Source organism: Leuciscus leuciscus (assembly GCF_965113295.1).
Source record: "Leuciscus leuciscus genome assembly, chromosome: 11".
NCBI lineage: Eukaryota > Metazoa > Chordata > Actinopteri > Cypriniformes > Leuciscidae > Leuciscus > Leuciscus leuciscus.
The window spans coordinates 16,940,772-16,959,574 of NC_138735.1; the positions used below are offsets into that span (position 1 = coordinate 16,940,772).

Sequence of the window (18,803 nt, forward strand, 5' to 3'; positions counted from 1 at the left end):
CTATGCAATGTTGCCATGTCCGCACAGTATAATACACTTTGACTTGTATTTTACGTAAAGTCACTTATAAATAATTTATTTATTAAACTTATTTCCAGAATATAGTCCCATCTTTAGGCTTGCTGCTGCCTGGCCTAAATAGCATAATACAGCATGGCCAAGCAGCAGTTAATTCATTATTTTTTTCAAAGCCTTGAATTTCTGTTTTTGAAACATTATATTAAATGGATTGTAATTTTTTATTTAGTTTTATTTTTTTCTCTATTGTTCTCTGAATGTTGTTCATAAAATTAAAGAAAAAAGTAATGTGACCACTAATGGTTGTTGTCATTTAAAAAAAATATTTGGGCTTGCTTTTCAAGTGAGATCTGGCAACAATGCTACTATGCACACACTGAAATACCGAGACCTTCATAACTTAACCCGAGGCCACTGAAATTATGCCTATATCTTACCCATTTTAAGACATGAATATTGATAATCTCTAACGAGTAATACTTTAGTATTTTCATTTGCCTGCCACATTAAGCAATACATTAATGAAGCTGAACCCCTGACAAGATGGTCCATAATAGTTATATTAAATAGTGCAGCTAATACCCAACTTATGTAGACATAAAATATAAATAAATCTACATATACACAAATTATAAGGGTAATTTACATAATGAAGGGAAACATCAATACATGAACTTCAGTTTATTTGTTTTCTGCATAAGAAAAAAGGAGAACCAACACAAAATGAAGGTACATTTGAGGGGAAAACAAGCTTAATCAATATTCTAATTTTTCATAACAAGACTGCCACCATTATCGTTCAATATTCATATCAATGGCATATCAAAGTCTGAGATGCCATTAAAACCGTTATGAATCAATAATAATCAAAAGTGATGAAAAATAGTAAGTAGTAGTTATAACAAGTGATAATCAAGTGTCAATGAAAAAGTGAAAAGATAATATAAAACATTTCTCCATATTCTACCTATATACTCTGAACAGTGCAACACCATGTGATCCCACGTCCTGTAGCACTGCACTACAACCCAGTCCATGTTCATTTCATATGAACTACTTGACACAAATTTGAACAAAAACAACTTGTATTTGCTGGGATATACTGAAAACAAAACATTTCGATGAACTTCAAGTGTTCCAAGTTGAGTTGTCGGAAATGCATTTATCTGTAGCTCGTGCTTAAACCCTGGACTAGTTCAAAGTGTCAAGGCATGGGAGCTCCTTTGTGGTTTGCATTACAAACACTTCCAATCAAGATTGCTTTTTGGTATCTTTAATGAGACAAAGCAACAGAAAGAATAACTTTGGAATATCATTTTCTTAATATAGTTCATTAAAAAATCTTTTTTAGTTTTGCATTTTGTTAAAGTATTAATAGTATCAATAATAATATACAAAATAAACCAAAAAAGGAAAATCGTCTTTAGTATTTCATGTCCTTCAAATCGCACCTCCTGTTGGCCTGATGAATAGTTTCCAGGTCCACTTAAAGCACCCTGTCTTCTCTCCTGGTGGGTTTTAAAGAAAATACTTGAATATTCTCAGTATGAGCACTCGGCTTGCAAAAAAACAAAATGCTTAGTGAAAGAACAAGAAAAAAAAAATGACAACTCTCTCCCATAAATCTAAAATGCTTTTGCTTTTACCATAAATAAATGACTTTTGTGTTTAATTTATATCGACAAGCTGGGGTTACTCCCTAGACTCAAACCAAATGAAATGATTTATCAGAGGGTATAAGGTACATGATTTCAATGTTCCACAAATCTATATAAAATTGTGTAAGTACAGACTTGACTTTGGCTTCGTGCACAGCGGCTAGGTCTGATCCATTTTTTTTTTGTCTGTTTTAACTATGTGCAATGCAAACTCTTTAAAAATAACATTAAAAGCTGATTAATACTTCATTACAGTTTGACATACAGTAAGTTTTTAACCATACAACAAAACTGTTTATTTTGCGGAACATGAAAACCTTAAAAAAAAAAAAAAATCATGTTTGTGACTTTAAAAGGGTCAAAGTGCTGTATGAGGACCATCTGACATCTTTAACGTTCAACGAGAGCTCTGCTGATGACTATAGGATTGTCATGATGGTTGTTCAAAAATAGCTATCATATTGTCTGGATTCAGAACACGCTCCCAAATTCTCCATATTCCAGACTACACATATTCTCTGCTTTATTTGTCATTACGATTTCATTACTATCAACTGTTAGCATAGTCTAGTCTTCTTTCAACTGAGCCAGAAGGAAAACTTCTGTTTACAGGATAGATTTCTTTGAATTAACAAGACTATCGGAGATAAATCAGCTTAGAAACAACTCTTCTATATAGGTTTTAAAAACAGGCTAAAGACCACCCTGGCTCAAGCAAAAGCAGTACCACAAACATAAATGACAACCCAGAGCACTTTGGTTGAGTTTTTGGGCGTTCATTACCATAGATTCTCCCAATCAAACCAAGTGTTATATGTAAATGTGAGTAGAATATTACCCAACATAATAGGAGTTTAAACCGAGATGAAGTTGTGAAAAATGAACCATGATCACATAAGCATTAGCATGTCCATGATTACCATTTCAGTAGATTATTTATAGTAAAATGATGCTGTGGCAATAGGTCATTAAAAGGAGCCCTGTAAGTAAAGACTCTGTATAATAACAATGTCTTGCTGATATCCAAGGAGAGAAAGTGAAGATGGCCAGATTCATCTGTGCCCACTCCAATTTAGAGCCTCAAAAGAACAATAGCTTAAAAGACCAGCACCCTTTATCTGTCTTTTGTAAGCCAACAAGTCTAGTGGGTCCACAGACTATACCAGCTTCAATTCATTGTTTAGCTGGAGCTGCTAGCTGGTGATGGGGTAGAAGACTGGCTGGCAAAACCAGTAGACCCCGTACCAGATCCATTGCTGACCAACGATGCTTGCTGACCAAAGTTAGTGGTTCTCAGAGTGGCAAGATGTCGAGCAGAGAAGACATGGTCACGTGCTGCAGCCCTGGATTCAAATTCAATCCCACAGGCGTCGCACTTGCCTCTCAGAGTCTCACGGCCTGTTGTCTGGCCGATGGTATATGATGGAGTTGGTTCCACAACTGTCAGTTGTACAGGTTTGGGCAGGATGGGACGGTTGGCTCGGAGAGCATTGTATTGCAGGTAGCTACCCGAGCTGACATCTACCTTCTTGGAAGGGTCAATGGGATTAGGTGACTGTGTGAAGATGTAAAAATTACATTGTTAGTTTCATTTCATTACAGAAAAACAACATTTTAAGCAATAACAACAGAGAAAACTGTGTCTGTGTGTGTGTGTGTGTGTGTGTGTGTGCGTGAGTTTGGGGGGGGTTATCACTGTAAATCCCTCTGTCTTAAATAGTTATTGACCATAGTCTAAGTCAGGGGTCGGCAATCTATTGCACGCGGAGGAGTAATTGCTGGCATGTGAGCAAAAGTAAGAGAGGTGTATGTATTTCATTCAGATAAAGTACCTCACATGCATACAGATCTAATCATTCCTCATAGTAACACAGCTTGCTTTACTAAGTTAGGAGTTACTATTAAAGTGTGAGAATTAATCTGCTCAAGTCAATTAAAGCACGCAGCTCTGAGAACCATTAGCACGACCACTGCACATCACATGCACACAAGTTACTGACTGACAGCTTACAGCTTGTTCCGCTGTACATAGCTAATGCTGTAAATTTCAGAGATATTCAACCAATATGTAGGCCCGGTTTCACAGACAGGGTTTAGATTAAGCCAGGATTAGGCCTTAGTTCAATTAGGGCATTTAAGTAGCTTTTATAAACTTGCCTTTGAAAAAAACATTACTGGTGTGCATCTTGAGACAAAGCAATGGCATTGACATATTTTAAGATGTATCAGTGCGAGTTGCTTTCGGTTGAAACTACTCAAACACACATTTTAGTCTGAGACTAGGCTTAAACCCTGTCTGTGAAACCGGGGGGTAGAGTCCTAATAAACATTCCACACACATCAAAATGACTGTGATGCATGTGGAAACTCTGTTCATGTGTATGAATTTTTTCACATTCCAGATGAAACTGGATAAAATGCATCTGGTTGTTAAAGTATTAAATTATCTTACTAATGCTGATGCCGCTCTCTCTCCTTAATTGCAGTCTTTGATTTAGAAATTAGCTGATGATAAATAAAATGAAGCTTATATCTTGCTTTCATTGACGTGAACACTGCTTCAGAAATATTTAAGATTATGCACTACTTTATTAGCCATTCTGAATATTTAAAATATATTTATGTGTATTTATACATATGGGGGGGGGGGGGGGGGGGACATATTAGGTTAGGGCACAGTGAATAACTCAGAAACTTAAAAATGGCAAAATGGTTGCCGACTCATGGTCTAAGTGCTCAAGTTTTGATAAAAAAAAAAAACAGAAGCAATTTGTGTAGTAAAATCATTGCAGCTGCCACTACTTTCCTGTGCACCATACACTTCTGTCCATCAGGTGGCGGAAACAATCACCTTCTTCTAGGCATCAATGTAAAAGATTCAAGGGCTGCGTCCCAATTCAGAAGCTGCATCCTTCAAAGGCCACATTCGAAGGCCGATTGCATCACAGTAGCGTGACGAAAGCTGTCCCAATTCTAAGGCTCCTTCAAATTCGGCCTTGAAATGCGGCCTTCGTTTCCTGGGCATTGAAGTACACAGCAGATGGATCCTTCGTGGCCTAGTATACCCCAAAATTCATTGCATGCCATTGACGACAGGATTTTTTAAAGAGAAAATGCCGTATTACACTTTCAAATGTAAGTATTGGGTGTCAACTTACTCGAATATCTAATGATACAAATGTAAAAATAAAAAGTTAAGCATTTCAAATGCTGACTCATATCTTACTAAGATGCGATTTTATATAGTTTATACTCTTTATTACATAAATGGACCACGGTGAGCATATTTAGACAAGTTGTGAACCCTGTTTTGTTTTCAGACAGTTGAATATAACTTTCAAAAAAGTCCAGTACAAACATTACTGCCGCTCGTTAACGGCAGCTGTCAACAGTTGCTAGTCGACAAGAGAAATCCTCCGTAGGCTAGACCGTCCCAATTAACAACACTCGGTCCGACCTTTGCGGACTTCGAAGGATGCAGCCTCTGAATTGGGACACAGTTAAAGAAAAAGAAGTAAAAAAAAGTAAAAGAAGCATTTTGCCACATACTGTGTGAAGCGTAGATGGTGCACAAGAGAGAAGTGGCAGCCCACGTTTTACTACTTACATTTCAGGGTGAACGAAGCACTTAAATACCCAACCAGATTAAATGATCTCCTTTTGTGTAAAAGAACGTAAAATGAGATAAATGAGAATGTAATGCAAACAGGTTTGGAATGACATGAGGTTGAGTCAATTTTGGATTAATATTTTTTTTCTAAACGCATCACCAGTATGTCAAAAGAAATAATAAAAGAAGAATTAAAGATGACACTTTTTTAATTACTGCACCAGGCACATTTTTTATAACGTGTTGCTAGCCTATGACATGAGAAAGTATATGGACACCTCTAAGGCTAATGACATTGTAGCAAAATACTAAAATTAGACATGAAAACAGTTGCTTCAGAATATTACACAAAGTGCCCTTACCATTTTCTCTTGCTGAAGCCTCCAGCGTTTCTCCTTAGCACGTGTGTTTTGGAACCAGATTTGCACAACCTTCAGTGGAAGCCCAAGCTCTGTCCCCACTGCCTCACACTCCAGTGCATTAGGATGAGCACATGTCTCGTAGCACGACTGCAGGATGGACAGCTGAAGACAGTTCAGGTGAGTTCGAGGTCGTCTTGGGGTGGAGTTCTGCAGCATGTAACTTGTTTCTTTTTGGTTTTGACCAGAGGATACTGTAACCGTCACAGGAGATGGCGTGGTGGGCGTGGTGGTAGTGGGTGTAGGTCGTTGTGAGCTCAAGCCTAACTGTTCTCTTGAGAGGGTGTTGATCTTGAATGGACCTTTCTGAGACCAATATTTGAGCCCATTGTGTTTCTGAGATGCCAAGGCAGAAGATTTGTTAATTGGCGTAGGGGACAATTTTGGCACAATGTGGCTGGTGGTCCCAGACTCGACCTCTCCTCGGTAATCATCATCATCTTCATCAGTATGGTCTGACTCGGCTCGTACCTCTTCAACCTTCCTTTTCGGAGCAGATCGAGATGTAGGAATCCCACTCACTAGCAGAGGAACTGCAACCGGAGTGGCCACTGTCTTAGGAGCTATTTTAACCATTGTAATGGGAGTTGCTTCTGTTTTGGTCTTGTGAACTAATGAAGGGCCGGTGGACACAACGGTGAAAGAGGCTGTCTGATTTGGTCTACTTGGACCTTGAGTGGGAGTTTTCAGGGGCTCCTTGACATCCTTCACCTTATCTGTCTTTGGAGGAATATTTCCAGTTTGGGGTTTTGCAGAGCCCCAGCCAGTGGAGGGACTTGGGTTAGGTTTAGGTGGGGTTGAGAATATGGGCTTCGAGAGTGGCCAGGTGAACTTAATGAGTGGTTTCCCAACAGCTGCCAAAGTGCCATCACTGATAAAACGGACCTCTCCCTTTCGCTCCCTAGCCCTCATGTTCTGGAACCAGATCTGAACCACTTTCTTTGGAAGGTTTACCCACTCAGATATTTGTTCAAATTCATGCTTGCCTGGGTTTGGATCTTTGAAATAACATCCGTAAAGAATATCAAGCTGGTCAGCATGGATGATGGTCCTGGAACGTCTCATGTCCCTGAACCGTCTGACTTTTGGCCTCTTTTGATCCCGCTCTTTTTCTCGTTCCTTCTCTTTTTCCCTTTCCATGAGTGATGTGCTGACCTTTTCTGCTGCCCTCATGTACACAGTGCTAGTCTTAGCCAAATTATTGCGATTAGTACTGTTATTGGAAGATGGTAAAGCAATGGCAGATTCTGGCTTCACCTGAACCACGATGAGACCTCTATCTGTAGGAACCCCAACAGTCGCTGGTCTCAATCCCAGACCATCAAGCAAATGACTTTTCTGTATAGAGGACTTGTTAGCTGGGGAGACAGATGATATTGTAGAGCTGTGGTTTTTCCCCATGCTTAGATCCAAGGCAGACTCGCAATCATTACCATTAGATAAGGAGTGTGTAAGAGAGGTGGGTGCAGCTGCATTAAGAGGGTCCGAAAGTACTGCTGCTGGACTCCGAGTGTTTGCAAAGGCCATCTTACCTCGATCTCCTTCTGAAAGACCCACCCCAATAACTGATGAAGGAAGTGAGAGTACATATGGACTGTATAACTGGGTGGAAAGTGGAGCCAATGATAGGGAAAGGGGCAATGACTGCAAGATGCCAGTTGGAACACCCTGATGATCGACCGCAACTGAAAAAGGAGTAGGAGGGTCAGCTTGTGCTTCCAACTGAAGATCAAGATCTACATCTTGCTTCTCTCGCTTGATCTCCACCTCTTCCTTGTCAATCTCACTCTTTCTCTTTTTCCTCTTCATACTTTGTTCATCATCATATTCATCCTCTGCATCCGAGAGGAAGACTGTAGTAGAACGAAGAACCTTTCCACCACCACTTGACCGTTCAACTGTTGGCTCTACCTGTGAAGACTGTTTGATTGGGCTACCTGACTCTTCCCTCATCGAGCTGCTTTGACTTTCTTCATCAGTCACGATAACAGACGTGTAGAACTCTTCGTTTTCAGAGTCGGATGTCAACAGCAATTCTCTTGGGCTTCCCTTACCAATCCTGTGTCGTTCTGCACTACTGGAAAGGTCAATGGCATGACTGCCTGTTGCTGATGGACTATGTCCATCTTCACCCTCATCTATCATTAAATTACCCTCTTCTTCCTCCATACTTCTGTCCAATTCATCATGGAAGCTGTCTAATCTCTCCCTATCTTTGGATTGCCGGGCATCTAAGAACCACTTGCGTACCTCTTCTCCACTTAGCCCAACCTCCCTGCCGAGGGCTTCGCAGTCCTCCCGCTGAGGACTAGATGTTTCAGCATCATCTCGTGACTCTAAAAAGGCCCACAGAACCTGAGACTGAAACTCAGTGAGCACAGACCGTCCTGAAGACAAGAGTGGATGATCTTTAGCACTTCTATGGCCTAAAGCTCTTAAGGCAAAATTAGTGTTACGAAAGGTACAGTAAACAGCGCCAGAGCTGTTAACAGGATGTGCATGGCTGAGACCTTGGTTTGGATCCAAAGCACATGACAACGAAATATCATGCTGATGGACAGGGGCCGCTGAGGATTCAGTTACTTTGGAGTTTGCATCATCCCCCTGACACATCTTTTCACTGTTCCTCTCAACTTCCATTTCACTTTCTTCTTGCTCTTTTTCATCACATGCCTTTCCATCACACACCATTTTCTCACTGTGCTCTTGTGTATTTTCACTCTTAATACGCATCTCTTTTTTTATCCCATCAATTTTCCAGTCCTCTTCAGATTTTAGTGACATTTGCTGATCGCAAGGCTCTACTTTTATCTCATTGTGCACTCTCATGTCTGCACCCTTGTCTACCAGCTTGTCCTCTAAACTCATTTGAGTGGTGGTTGGGAGGCCAAATGCAGCCCACTGACTTTGTAAGCCACTGAGTCTTTGGGCCAAGAGAGCCTGTTGTGCAGCACTGAGACCAAGAACTGGCACTGCCTGCTGCAAAAGCTGGTTTGGAGATTCTGGATTCTGGCCCTGGATTTGGGTTTGAGTTTGGAGTCCATTCAACACCAGGGGCATGAGCATATGAGGCTGGGGTATAAGCTGCGGGGTAGCTGCCCCTGGTGTTGCAGATGTCCCAGTCGTGAAGAGAGGAGGAAGAATGGAGTGTGGGAGAGAATTTGGGCTGGAAGTCAGGAGAGTGAGAATAGCAGACATGGCTTGTGCGGAGGCCACCGGAGAAGAAAGTAATGAGGGAGCTAGCTGAGGCTGCATCTGCTCTCCGTCTTTGGTCGTTACTGCTGATGGAGTCAGGTTTGCTTGGGTGACACAATTGCTGGTGGAGGCGTTAACTAACTGTGTGGTGCTTCCAACAGTGGTCGTAGCCAAGTTTGTAACCATGGTTCCAGTTCCTGTATTTGCAGTGGAACTAGAAGTAGCATTCCCCGCACTCCTGCTGCGACTCTGGTGCAACACAGATTTTAAATGACTTTCCAGGGTAATGGCATGATTGTAGGAGACACGACAGACGGCACACTGGTATGGTTTGTTGGAGACATAAGGTCGAGCCAGGAAAGGGGTTGAGTCACTGTCTTTCACCGTCCCGGTTCTCATCCTCTGAATATGGGTGGTTGAATTATAATGAACACTCAATGCTGTTTTAGTGGGAAATGACTCCAAACACGCATTACACTTGAATGGACGGTTATCACCTTCAGAGGCTACACTGTTTTTACAGACGGATCTGCCATTGGTTACAGAAGCCTCTGATGTTTTTATAGTTTGCTCCACATTGTCATGATCTGACTCCAGGCCAGCCACGTCACTTTCCTCATTTCTTCCTCCTTCCAGCTCTTCATCCAGCCCTTTTTCCTGAGAAGAACCGCCCTTGTCACCTGCATCTGTAGATTCGCTCTCATTTTGGGAAGCCATTGAGGGGGACTTTGTGTTCTCTAAATGTTTCTGCTGAGATGTGTCATCTAATGAATTGATAAAAAAGAAAATACAATGTTAGTGAGCATTTACAAACAAAAAAAGTCCAAAATAAGTGCAGTTTTATTATGCTGAATATGTAAAACAGGTCTTCAAAAAGGGAGCAATTTCACAAATTGTCTGCTAATTGTAAAAATGTATATTAAAGGGTTAGTTCACCCAAAAATTTAAATTCTGTCAGTAATTGCTCACCCTCATGTTGTTCCAACCCTGTAAGACTTTCGTTCATCTTCGGAACACAAATTAAGATATTTTTGATGAAATATGAGTGCTGGCTCACTCCTTCATAGGCTGCTAGGTAATTTATGTCTGCCAGCCCAGAAAAGTTAGTAAAGACATTGTTAAAATAGTCCAAGTGACTACAGTGGCTCAACCTTAAGTCTATCAAGCGACGAGAATACTTTTTGTGCGCAAAAAACCCCCCAACTTTATTCAACTATTCATTTTCTTCTGTGTGGGCCTCTGAGTGAGCAGCTCTCAGAGTTAATCAAAAATATCTTAATTTGTGTTCCGAAGATGAACGAAAGTCTTACGGAGTCGGAACAACATGAGGGTGAGTAATTACTGACAGAATTTTCATTTTTGAGTGAACTAACCCTTTAAACCAAAGGTAAAGTTAACAATACATTTATTAAGATGAATCATAAACACATGTGTATGAATCCATAAATCAATGTTAATTTGACCAATATCATCGCATAGGTAAATAAATTATACATGGGTATAATAGAGCAGTCTTAAATCACAACACTCAGTTTACGATATGCAACTGGGGTCCCTGGTCCATCCCTCACCTTAAAAAGCTTGAAACCCCCTTATGTCCAGATTCAGAACAAAAATCATTTGTTTGGATTTAAAAACAACCAGTGAAATGTAAATAATTTGCAACAAATCAGTTTTTTTTTCTTTTTCTTTCAGCAATCACGTCCAGGAGTCAGCAGGAAAACTGAATAATTGTGGGGGCCACACTCAGCTACAACCTACAGGTGCTTCATTGCCATGGAAACTACTGATGCAAGGTGGTCACCAACACAGCCAATTGTGTGTCCAGTGGTGCATAGCCTAGGCCTGGTATCAATAACACTGGAACCTAAGACCTCAGTGCTGGGATAGTGTTAAATCACTGTGGCACATATACAAACACTTAACATTATAATACAATTAACAGTAACTTTATAGATTATCAAAACTCACCTGAATCATTTAGGGCTTTGGATTCTTCATCTTCAGCAATGGAAGAGTGCTTAGGAGCAGCCTTATGAAAAGAAGAAATCAATTATTTACATTAAAAGCAAACAAAACAAACTTGTGTAAGCTTATAGTTTCACTGACAACACACAATGTAGGCCTAATTTCTTTTGTAAAAACAAGTATTTTCCATCAAAACATGCATAATGACATCACTAAACATTGCTAAAATTTTTCTTTCCCAAAAAGTCCATCCTAAATATACTCACAATATCCAGTAACTTATCAAGGCAAGCAGGGAGGACACTGTGTTTGTCTGTAAGGTGATGGGAGAGATTCTCACGGTCTGGTTGACTTTCTTGACATAGAGGGCATAAACACATTGACCCCCTGTTACTGGCACCTCCCAGAGTTTCTCCTGGCTCCTCCTGAAACCAAAGTGGTATTATTATATGCAATAATATTTTATCATACCTAAATAAGGCAAATATTTTATTACTTGTTTATTTTCAGAATTCAAAAAATAAATAATATTGTATATTATGCATTTATTTTTGTTTCAAGTGGCCACTGTGTGCAATTTTTTATGCATCAGTGACCTGAAAGAAATGTGAAATTAACAAATACATGAAATAAGTGCAGCACTTCACAAAACTATAGTCTTAAAGGGTTAGTTCACCTAAAACTGAAATCGCATCCTTATGTCATTCCTAACCTGTATGCCTGGCTTTCTTCTGCAGAATGCAAAAGAAAATATTCTGAAGAACATTGGTGGGCAAACAACATCGGACCCCATTGACTTTCAAAACAGATATTTTTATCTTTATTTTCCACAGAAGAAAGTAAGTCATTCATTCAGGATTGAATTTGGAATGACATAAGGTGAGGTGCAAATATTAATTTTTGGGTGAACCAGCACTTTTTTTATATATATATAAAAATGAGATGATTACATAAACATATAGAATATATAGAATAAATAAACAGATTTATAGACAGCATCTAATGCATTAACATTCTTCATGTCACTGCATGTATTATGTCTAATGTACAATCAGCTCTAAAATAGTTGTTCAGTTCACATAAGCTTAATCGTCAAAACTCCAAAATATACTTTAAGAAATGCAACAATTGTCTCGCTTATTAATTGGGTTTGATGTCAGATGACACTTACAAATCAAAACAACAACAAAATGATCATGCCTAATATTGGGACTTGTCACTCAACCACCCCTTTCTTTCAAGTATGTTCACAATCAGGTCTGATATTGTGACCTCTAGTTATTTATATAGGCCATACAATCTGTGCTATGCACTTATAACAGTATTCGTGCAAGACATCAAATCTGATTCACAGATGCAGTTATGTTCTTTCTGCTAGACACAACATAACAAAACTGGACCACCGATACCTTGTGGCCTGTTTATAAATCATGCATTTGAAGGCACATTACTTTAAGGCACACCATGTTAATAAAATCTGAGAAGCAGAATCACACATGCATTTATCAGTTCTGCAATAACTAGGCTATTTACCGTCAGAGGAGGCCTAAATGTTGACCTTGACTAGTCTTATAATATGCTGATGTGAGTGAAATTTGTCAACATGTTGTCCCTTGTGAATAAGGCGACATGGCCTGTAAATAACAGATAATGGGTGCAAATCCCCTGGGATGTTAATGACAGTAATGTCTCTTTAAAACAATAACCCAAATAAATAAATAACACATACGTCGAGATCAAAGATATAAACATCTTAATTCACATCTAAACGACTTCGTTTCGCGTATGCATGCAAAATCGTTTCAAATACACCGTTTCTGGCTTCGTTTTTACATGCCACACAGTCAAGTAACGAACAGACATCAAATGCCAACAGTGCTACAATGCCACGCCAATTAGCTTCCCTGCTAGACTGAAAACATGCACTGAATCCTCAAGACAAGTACTATTAACTTCTCCTAAAAGTCAAAGACAGACGAACCCACACGCCGCGGGACACTGCCGTTCGACAGCGAGCTCATATGGCCGCCATAACTCTTGATGATTTCGTTAATTAACCCACAGCCTAATTAGCAAGACCCGTGTGCTGTTGAATCAATTGGAAACGGAGAGCTTTAGCCTGCCTCGCTAACACGCATATATACACAGACACTCTCCCTCTCTCTCTCTCTCACACACACACTCCAGTGTAATCATGACAAATACCCCATTAAAGTGCATCGCACTGCAGTCTCCTGCCCTAATAACCCCCTTTTCCAACTTTAATCGCTGCAAAGCGACTGATTTGAGTGATTTCTTACTTGAAGGGTGATGTTAAAACAAAAGAAGCCGTTTTCTCATAAACAGTCGTGGCACTTCACATGGCTAACGCAGCTAACAACACTCAACAAATTGGTCAACTAATTATGTATCGCGTATCACGCCACAAATCGCCCACAAACTTCTCAAAGACACCGAATAAGAGCTGCGAGAATAGATTATAAGGTATATAACAATAGCAACGCTCGAGATGCTGCAGTCCAAGTATGCTTTATTGCGCTAATTGAATTGTGTAAATAGGCTTTCGGCTCTCAGATGTAAAACCTCGGGCTTGATTAGTTCCTCGCCCCCCTGATTGTGGCCTGTTGGTCGGACATTGAGACATCCCCCGCCCGCCGTCCGCTGCACAGCGGAAATTGCGGCCTACATCGACTAAGCTATTTAATTAATGAATTTGGGTTGCTTCATACAGATGTGTTAACAAAAACAAGCCGTTTGTCGTCCTCCTTCGGCATTTATCTAACCCAATACCTTGCATTTGGCGGTCTAAGTTCCTCGTTTAGTAGATAATGTAGATATTAAGCACCATAAGTGTGTTTTAATAATTGTAGAGCGCAGTAATTAACGACGGACGAAGCGCATTGCTGCTCGAAAAGAGCGACGTGCAAAAAAACGAGCAGCGAAAGGGGGTGGCGGGGCCAAAATGAGAGTCCGAGGCAGAAAAGTTTGGATTTTAACACTCGAAATCTAACTAAATATTCGCAATGAAATGCCATGCATCAAATTCTCTATCGTGCTCAGGACGCGATGAGATCCGCATCGCCCACACGATCGCAACTTCTTGATCAATTCGGCGTCAACATCGTTTAATTAACACTAAAGCAATTAGCTAAGGCTTTACCTGCATGGTTGGGACTCCAGCACACGCTTCCTCTCGCTCTTTAAAACTGAAAAGTTTTGTCTCTCTCTCTCTCCCTCCCTCACTTACTTACTCACTCACTCACTCACTCCCTCCCTCTCTCTCTCGTTCACTCTTGCTTTGCTCTCCTCTAGTAAACACACGACAGCTCCCCCAAAAGCTGACTGCTAACTCTCTCCAAGAATGTTCCTCTTCCCACTAACGGTTCGATTCAACAAAACACCTAAACGCATGTTAGAACATTGTTATACTGACATCAATTAAATTAGTTGTAACTTCTTTAAGACGTCTTAAAGAACATAGAGGCGAAGTATAATTTAAAACATACACGGCAAATGAGAGAAATATTTATATAAAGGTGTGTATAAAAAATAATAATTAATAAATATATTTTTATGTTATTGGTTATATGCTGTTAATAATTATAGGATGTAATAAGAAAATAAAATAGGTCTAAGCTAATAAATGTAATCTTAACAAAAATATATATGGTTCTACTGGCACTAATGTGCTGATCAAACCGATTGCAGACTCATTAGTTTATTAAAACACTACGAAATTGTAACAAAAATCGTTAAGCAACTATTTAGCACATTTTATACTTAAAAAAAATCACTCTGTTCTGTTGCGTATATGGTGCGTTTAATGACGAGCAGATATTAGGCTGTCCGTGAACATGCCTGACCGGAAAAGCTGTACAGGACCCCGTTTCCACGTCTGTCCTCATTACACTGATTGATCGGTAAGTTCAGATGTTTTTGTTTTATGGTTTGTATCGTTGACTCGGAATGACTGTCACATCCTGAATTTTTTAACCGCATTAATAGTCACAGTATAATTACCTCAGCTAAAAAAATATGAACCTGTTAGTAGGTTCCCGGCAATATTTGTTGTCAGGTCTCATTTGACAGCATTTGAAGTCATCGCCCCGAAAGCGAAAAACTACTGCCTCACTACGCAGCTCACTTTGTTTTGAAACACAGCTGATCTGAATTTATTTAGACATTTTACAACATTATATGTTCATTTATAGGTTGTCCATTACAACAGAAAGTCTTTAATAATGCGAAAATTCTACTTTCTCGTTTTTATTTTTATGTCTCATATAGGACAAAATGACTGTAGAGGTGGAGAGAAAATTTGTTTGTAATGCAGAAATTATGGGGAAACTACAGCATATTGGAGGTGTGTTCAAACATTTTTTTAATTCACGTATGATATATGTATTTTAGATTGGTAATGTTTTTGAAATGTTAATGTTTAATGTTTTTGGAAAAAGTATCTTATGCTCATCAAGACTGAATTTATTTAATCAAAAATACAGAAAAAGCAGTAATGTTGTGAAATATTATTACAATTTAAAATAATGGTTTTCTATTTGAATAAAGCTTAAAATATAATTTATTTCTGTGATGCAAAGCTGATTTTTTAGCAGTCATTACTCCAGTTTTCAGTGTTACATGATCCTTATTTATCATCAATGTTGGAGTTGTGCTGCTTAATTTTTCTTTTATATATTGTGATAGCCTACTTTTTTCACGATTCTTTGAATAAAAAAAATAATAAAAAAAAGCAGCATTTATTTAAAATGGAAATCTTTAACAATAGACACTTACCGTTCAAATATTTGGGGTCAGTAATTTTTTATTTTCGTCTTTGTAAGAAATGAATACTTTTATTTAGCAAGGATGTATTAAATTGATAAAAAGTGATGTAAAGATTTATAATGTTAGAAAAGTTTTCTATTTTGAGTAAATGCTGTTCTTTTTTACTTTTTATTCAACAATGAATCCTGAAAAAGTATCACAGGATCCAAAAAAATATTAAGCAGTGCAACTGTTTCCAACATTGATAATAAATCAGCATATTAGAATGATTTCTGAAGGATCACGTGACGCTCAAGACTGCAGTAAAGACTGATAAAAATTAACCTTTGCATTACAGAAATAAATTATATTTTAAAATAGAAAAAAAACATTATTTTAAATTGTAATAATATTTCACAATATTACAGTTTTTTTTCTGCATTTTTTTAATCAAATAAATGCAGGCTTGATGAGCATAAGAGACTTTTTTTCAAAAACATTAAAAATAGTAATGTTTCCAAACTTTTGACCAGTACTGTACACACACACACACACACACACACACATATTAATACATATTCATGTCTCTACACAGCTAAATGTATTGGTCAGCGGCAGTTTCAAGACCAGTACTTTGACTCTCCAGATTTCATCCTCACACTAAAGGATTTCTGGCTGAGATGCCGAGAGGGATTGTGGGAATTGAAATGCCCTGCAGTTTCAGGAACAACTCCTGACAATGAAACTCAGGCCCTTTGCTCACGCTACAAAGAGATAACCAGTTTCCCTCTGATTCAATCAGAAGTCAGAAGGATTATCAGGGAACACACTGCTGAAGGGAGTGAATCAAATTCCTCACAAAGGGAACAAATTGACAAAGTGGCAGAAAATGAGGACACCGAGATCTCTTCAGCAGATGACACAAAGTGGCTGTCTGACCTCAATCTCATCTGTTTTGCTGAGTTCAAGACCAAGCGCTGCTCGTTCATGCTAGAGAGAGACGGTGCGGTGCGGGTGGATCTGGACCAGGCTGATTTCGGATATTGTGTGGGAGAGATTGAGGTTCTGGTGCCTGAAGGAGGTGACATGAATGCAGCTCTGCAGAGGATTACAAGCACTGCTGCAGAACTGGGTGAGCTGATGTGTTGTGTGTGGACACTGCCATATATATACAGAGGGAATTTGTTATATATATATATATATATATATATATATTCATTTTTCCAATTGACAATTCTTGGTTTTTTGGGGGGAATATTGCGGTATTTATTATTGTAAATGATTTATTCATGCACATCATTGTTATAATTTTTTTATATGCATGTGCGCTCGTAATCTTTAATCGAAATAACTTCCCCTTCCTTTTGCAGCAACATTTCTTCCTTTCTATGATGATGTGTTAACTGCCGTGAGGGCGGGGCAACCTGTCAATCACAATACATCACAGAAATAGCAAACCATATCCAAAGATGCAATCAATTCCCGATGGACAAAATCAAGTCCCGCCCTACATTTTTCTTGTTTGAGAAGCCGTTTCACTCGGATATACGTCCCAATACGGAAGAAAAGACTATTGCAATCCGTTTCATGCTCAGCTGTCTATAAAGTTTTAGTAATTTTGTCATTTTCATTTGTCACTTTAGTTTTTATTTCAGTTTTAATGATCTTGGTAGCTGAAATGAAATAAATTTAAGTTTGAATGTTTTTAATGTTTATTTCAAGTAACAAGTGTTTTTTTTTGTTGTTGTTAAGTCTACTTTATTTATATAGCGCTTTATACAATATGGATTGTTTCATAGCAGCTTCACAGTAATAAACAGGAAAATAACAATGAGTGATGCAAACTTCACAATGATGCAAACATCAAATATGAGAAAAAATGAAATACTGCTGTGCAGGTCAACAGAAGAACATACTGTCATTCAGTTCAGTGTTGATTAAGTTCAGTTCAAGTTTTATATAGTTTAGTTTTAGGTTCAGTGTTGGCTAAAGTCAGTATGAAACAGAAGTTGTGATAGTCTTTTCTTCCCTAGTGTGGCTTCTCGAGCAATAATAAATGTGGGGCGGGACTTGATTTTTAACTATAATAACCCTGTCTAAGACATCCAAAGATGCATATCTGCTGCCTAGTCAACATTACTATAAAACAACTATAAACGAATTGGCATCTGTTATGTATCAATAACCCATTAGAATTAAAGATAAATAATGATACATGAACCTCATTTATAATATAACCATGTTATAATATAAAATGTTTTTTGTTTTTTTGTCTGTCTTCACAGGTTTAAGCTGTGAGAAGAGAGTAAAGGGGAAAATGGATATTTACCTTCAAAGATATCAACCAGACCACTATGCAAAACTTCTTAACGCTCATATTTTATGAGGAATCACTAGTGTAACATGTGATTTGTAGTTTTTAATTGTTATTAATTTATGAAAAAGTGCACTACACAAAGAAAATAATCACTGTTGTGAAGTACAGATAAATACAGAGGAAGTATTTAAAAGTATAGAATGTAGCGATGCACGCATCAGTCAAACAAAGCAGATATTTGATTAAAAATAAATCCTTAATAAAGAGTACCTTAATAAAACAGTCTTTCTGATTTGTTGTGGCACTATACTGTATATAAATGTGTGTGTGTGTGTATATATATATATATATATTATTAAACAACTGTTGAACTTTACTCTTAAATGGTTCTGTTACATTATTTTGAGTTATTGCATGCTACTTTCATGTTAAACAAGTTATTTAATTTTTTTCCCTAGTGATTAAGTATGTTTATGAGCTGTTTAATTCATGACATTAAATCAAAATAAAAAAGTGAATTAAAATTAAATCCATAAAATGATGCCATGATGGGAACCCCTAAATATGTATATATAAAGTGTCTGAAAGAACCCTTTAAGGTTCTTTTCTTTAACAAGAGTGGGCTTGTTAAATGTACCATGGACAAGTAGCAATATAAAAAGATTTTTACTAAAAGTTGATTTATATGGTATTATCTTACAGTAAATCATGTGTTAGATTGTTAAATAAAAAAATTAAAAATGCCGTATTCGAAAATATTACATATTTCAGGTACTTTTATTTTGAAAGTAATTTAGCAATTTTCTGCTTTGACCTAAATAGATTTGTGTATGATTGTGAAGTGCACCGTTTGC

General features: G+C 38.2%; 2 protein-coding genes across 6 annotated transcripts; one reads left to right on the forward strand and one right to left on the reverse strand.

Moving 5' to 3' along the window:
- Positions 1-684: 684 nt before the first annotated feature.
- zfhx2 (zinc finger homeobox 2) lies at positions 685-14,171 on the reverse strand. Of its 3 annotated transcripts, XM_082184038.1 has the most exons (6): positions 14,029-14,171; positions 11,135-11,293; positions 10,872-10,932; positions 5,649-9,664; positions 5,284-5,333; positions 3,241-5,160 (listed from the first exon to the last, which is right to left on the reverse strand). In XM_082184038.1, the coding sequence occupies exons 1-5, from the start codon at positions 14,032-14,034 to the stop codon at positions 5,322-5,324; spliced, it is 4,254 nt and encodes a 1,417-aa protein (XP_082040164.1). In that variant the 5' UTR covers positions 14,035-14,171; the 3' UTR covers positions 3,241-5,160; positions 5,284-5,321. The 3 variants fall into 3 exon arrangements, with proteins under 3 accessions (XP_082040162.1, XP_082040163.1, XP_082040164.1); XM_082184036.1 differs by lacking the exons at positions 3,241-5,160; positions 5,284-5,333 and adding an exon at positions 685-3,231; XM_082184037.1 differs by lacking the exons at positions 3,241-5,160; positions 5,284-5,333; positions 14,029-14,171 and adding exons at positions 685-3,231; positions 13,659-14,006.
- A 477-nt stretch (positions 14,172-14,648) lies between these two features.
- thtpa (thiamine triphosphatase) lies at positions 14,649-18,325 on the forward strand. Of its 3 annotated transcripts, none has more exons than XM_082184200.1 (4): positions 14,649-14,788; positions 15,156-15,231; positions 16,228-16,764; positions 17,003-17,911. In XM_082184200.1, exons 2-4 carry the CDS (start codon positions 15,162-15,164, stop codon positions 17,083-17,085), a joined length of 690 nt encoding a protein of 229 aa, XP_082040326.1. In that variant the 5' UTR covers positions 14,649-14,788; positions 15,156-15,161; the 3' UTR covers positions 17,086-17,911. The 3 variants fall into 3 exon arrangements, with proteins under 3 accessions (XP_082040326.1, XP_082040324.1, XP_082040325.1); XM_082184198.1 differs by lacking the exon at positions 17,003-17,911 and adding an exon at positions 17,918-18,325 and having other exon boundaries at positions 14,653-14,788; XM_082184199.1 differs by lacking the exons at positions 14,649-14,788; positions 17,003-17,911 and adding an exon at positions 17,918-18,325 and having other exon boundaries at positions 14,808-15,231.
- Positions 18,326-18,803: the final 478 nt, after the last annotated feature.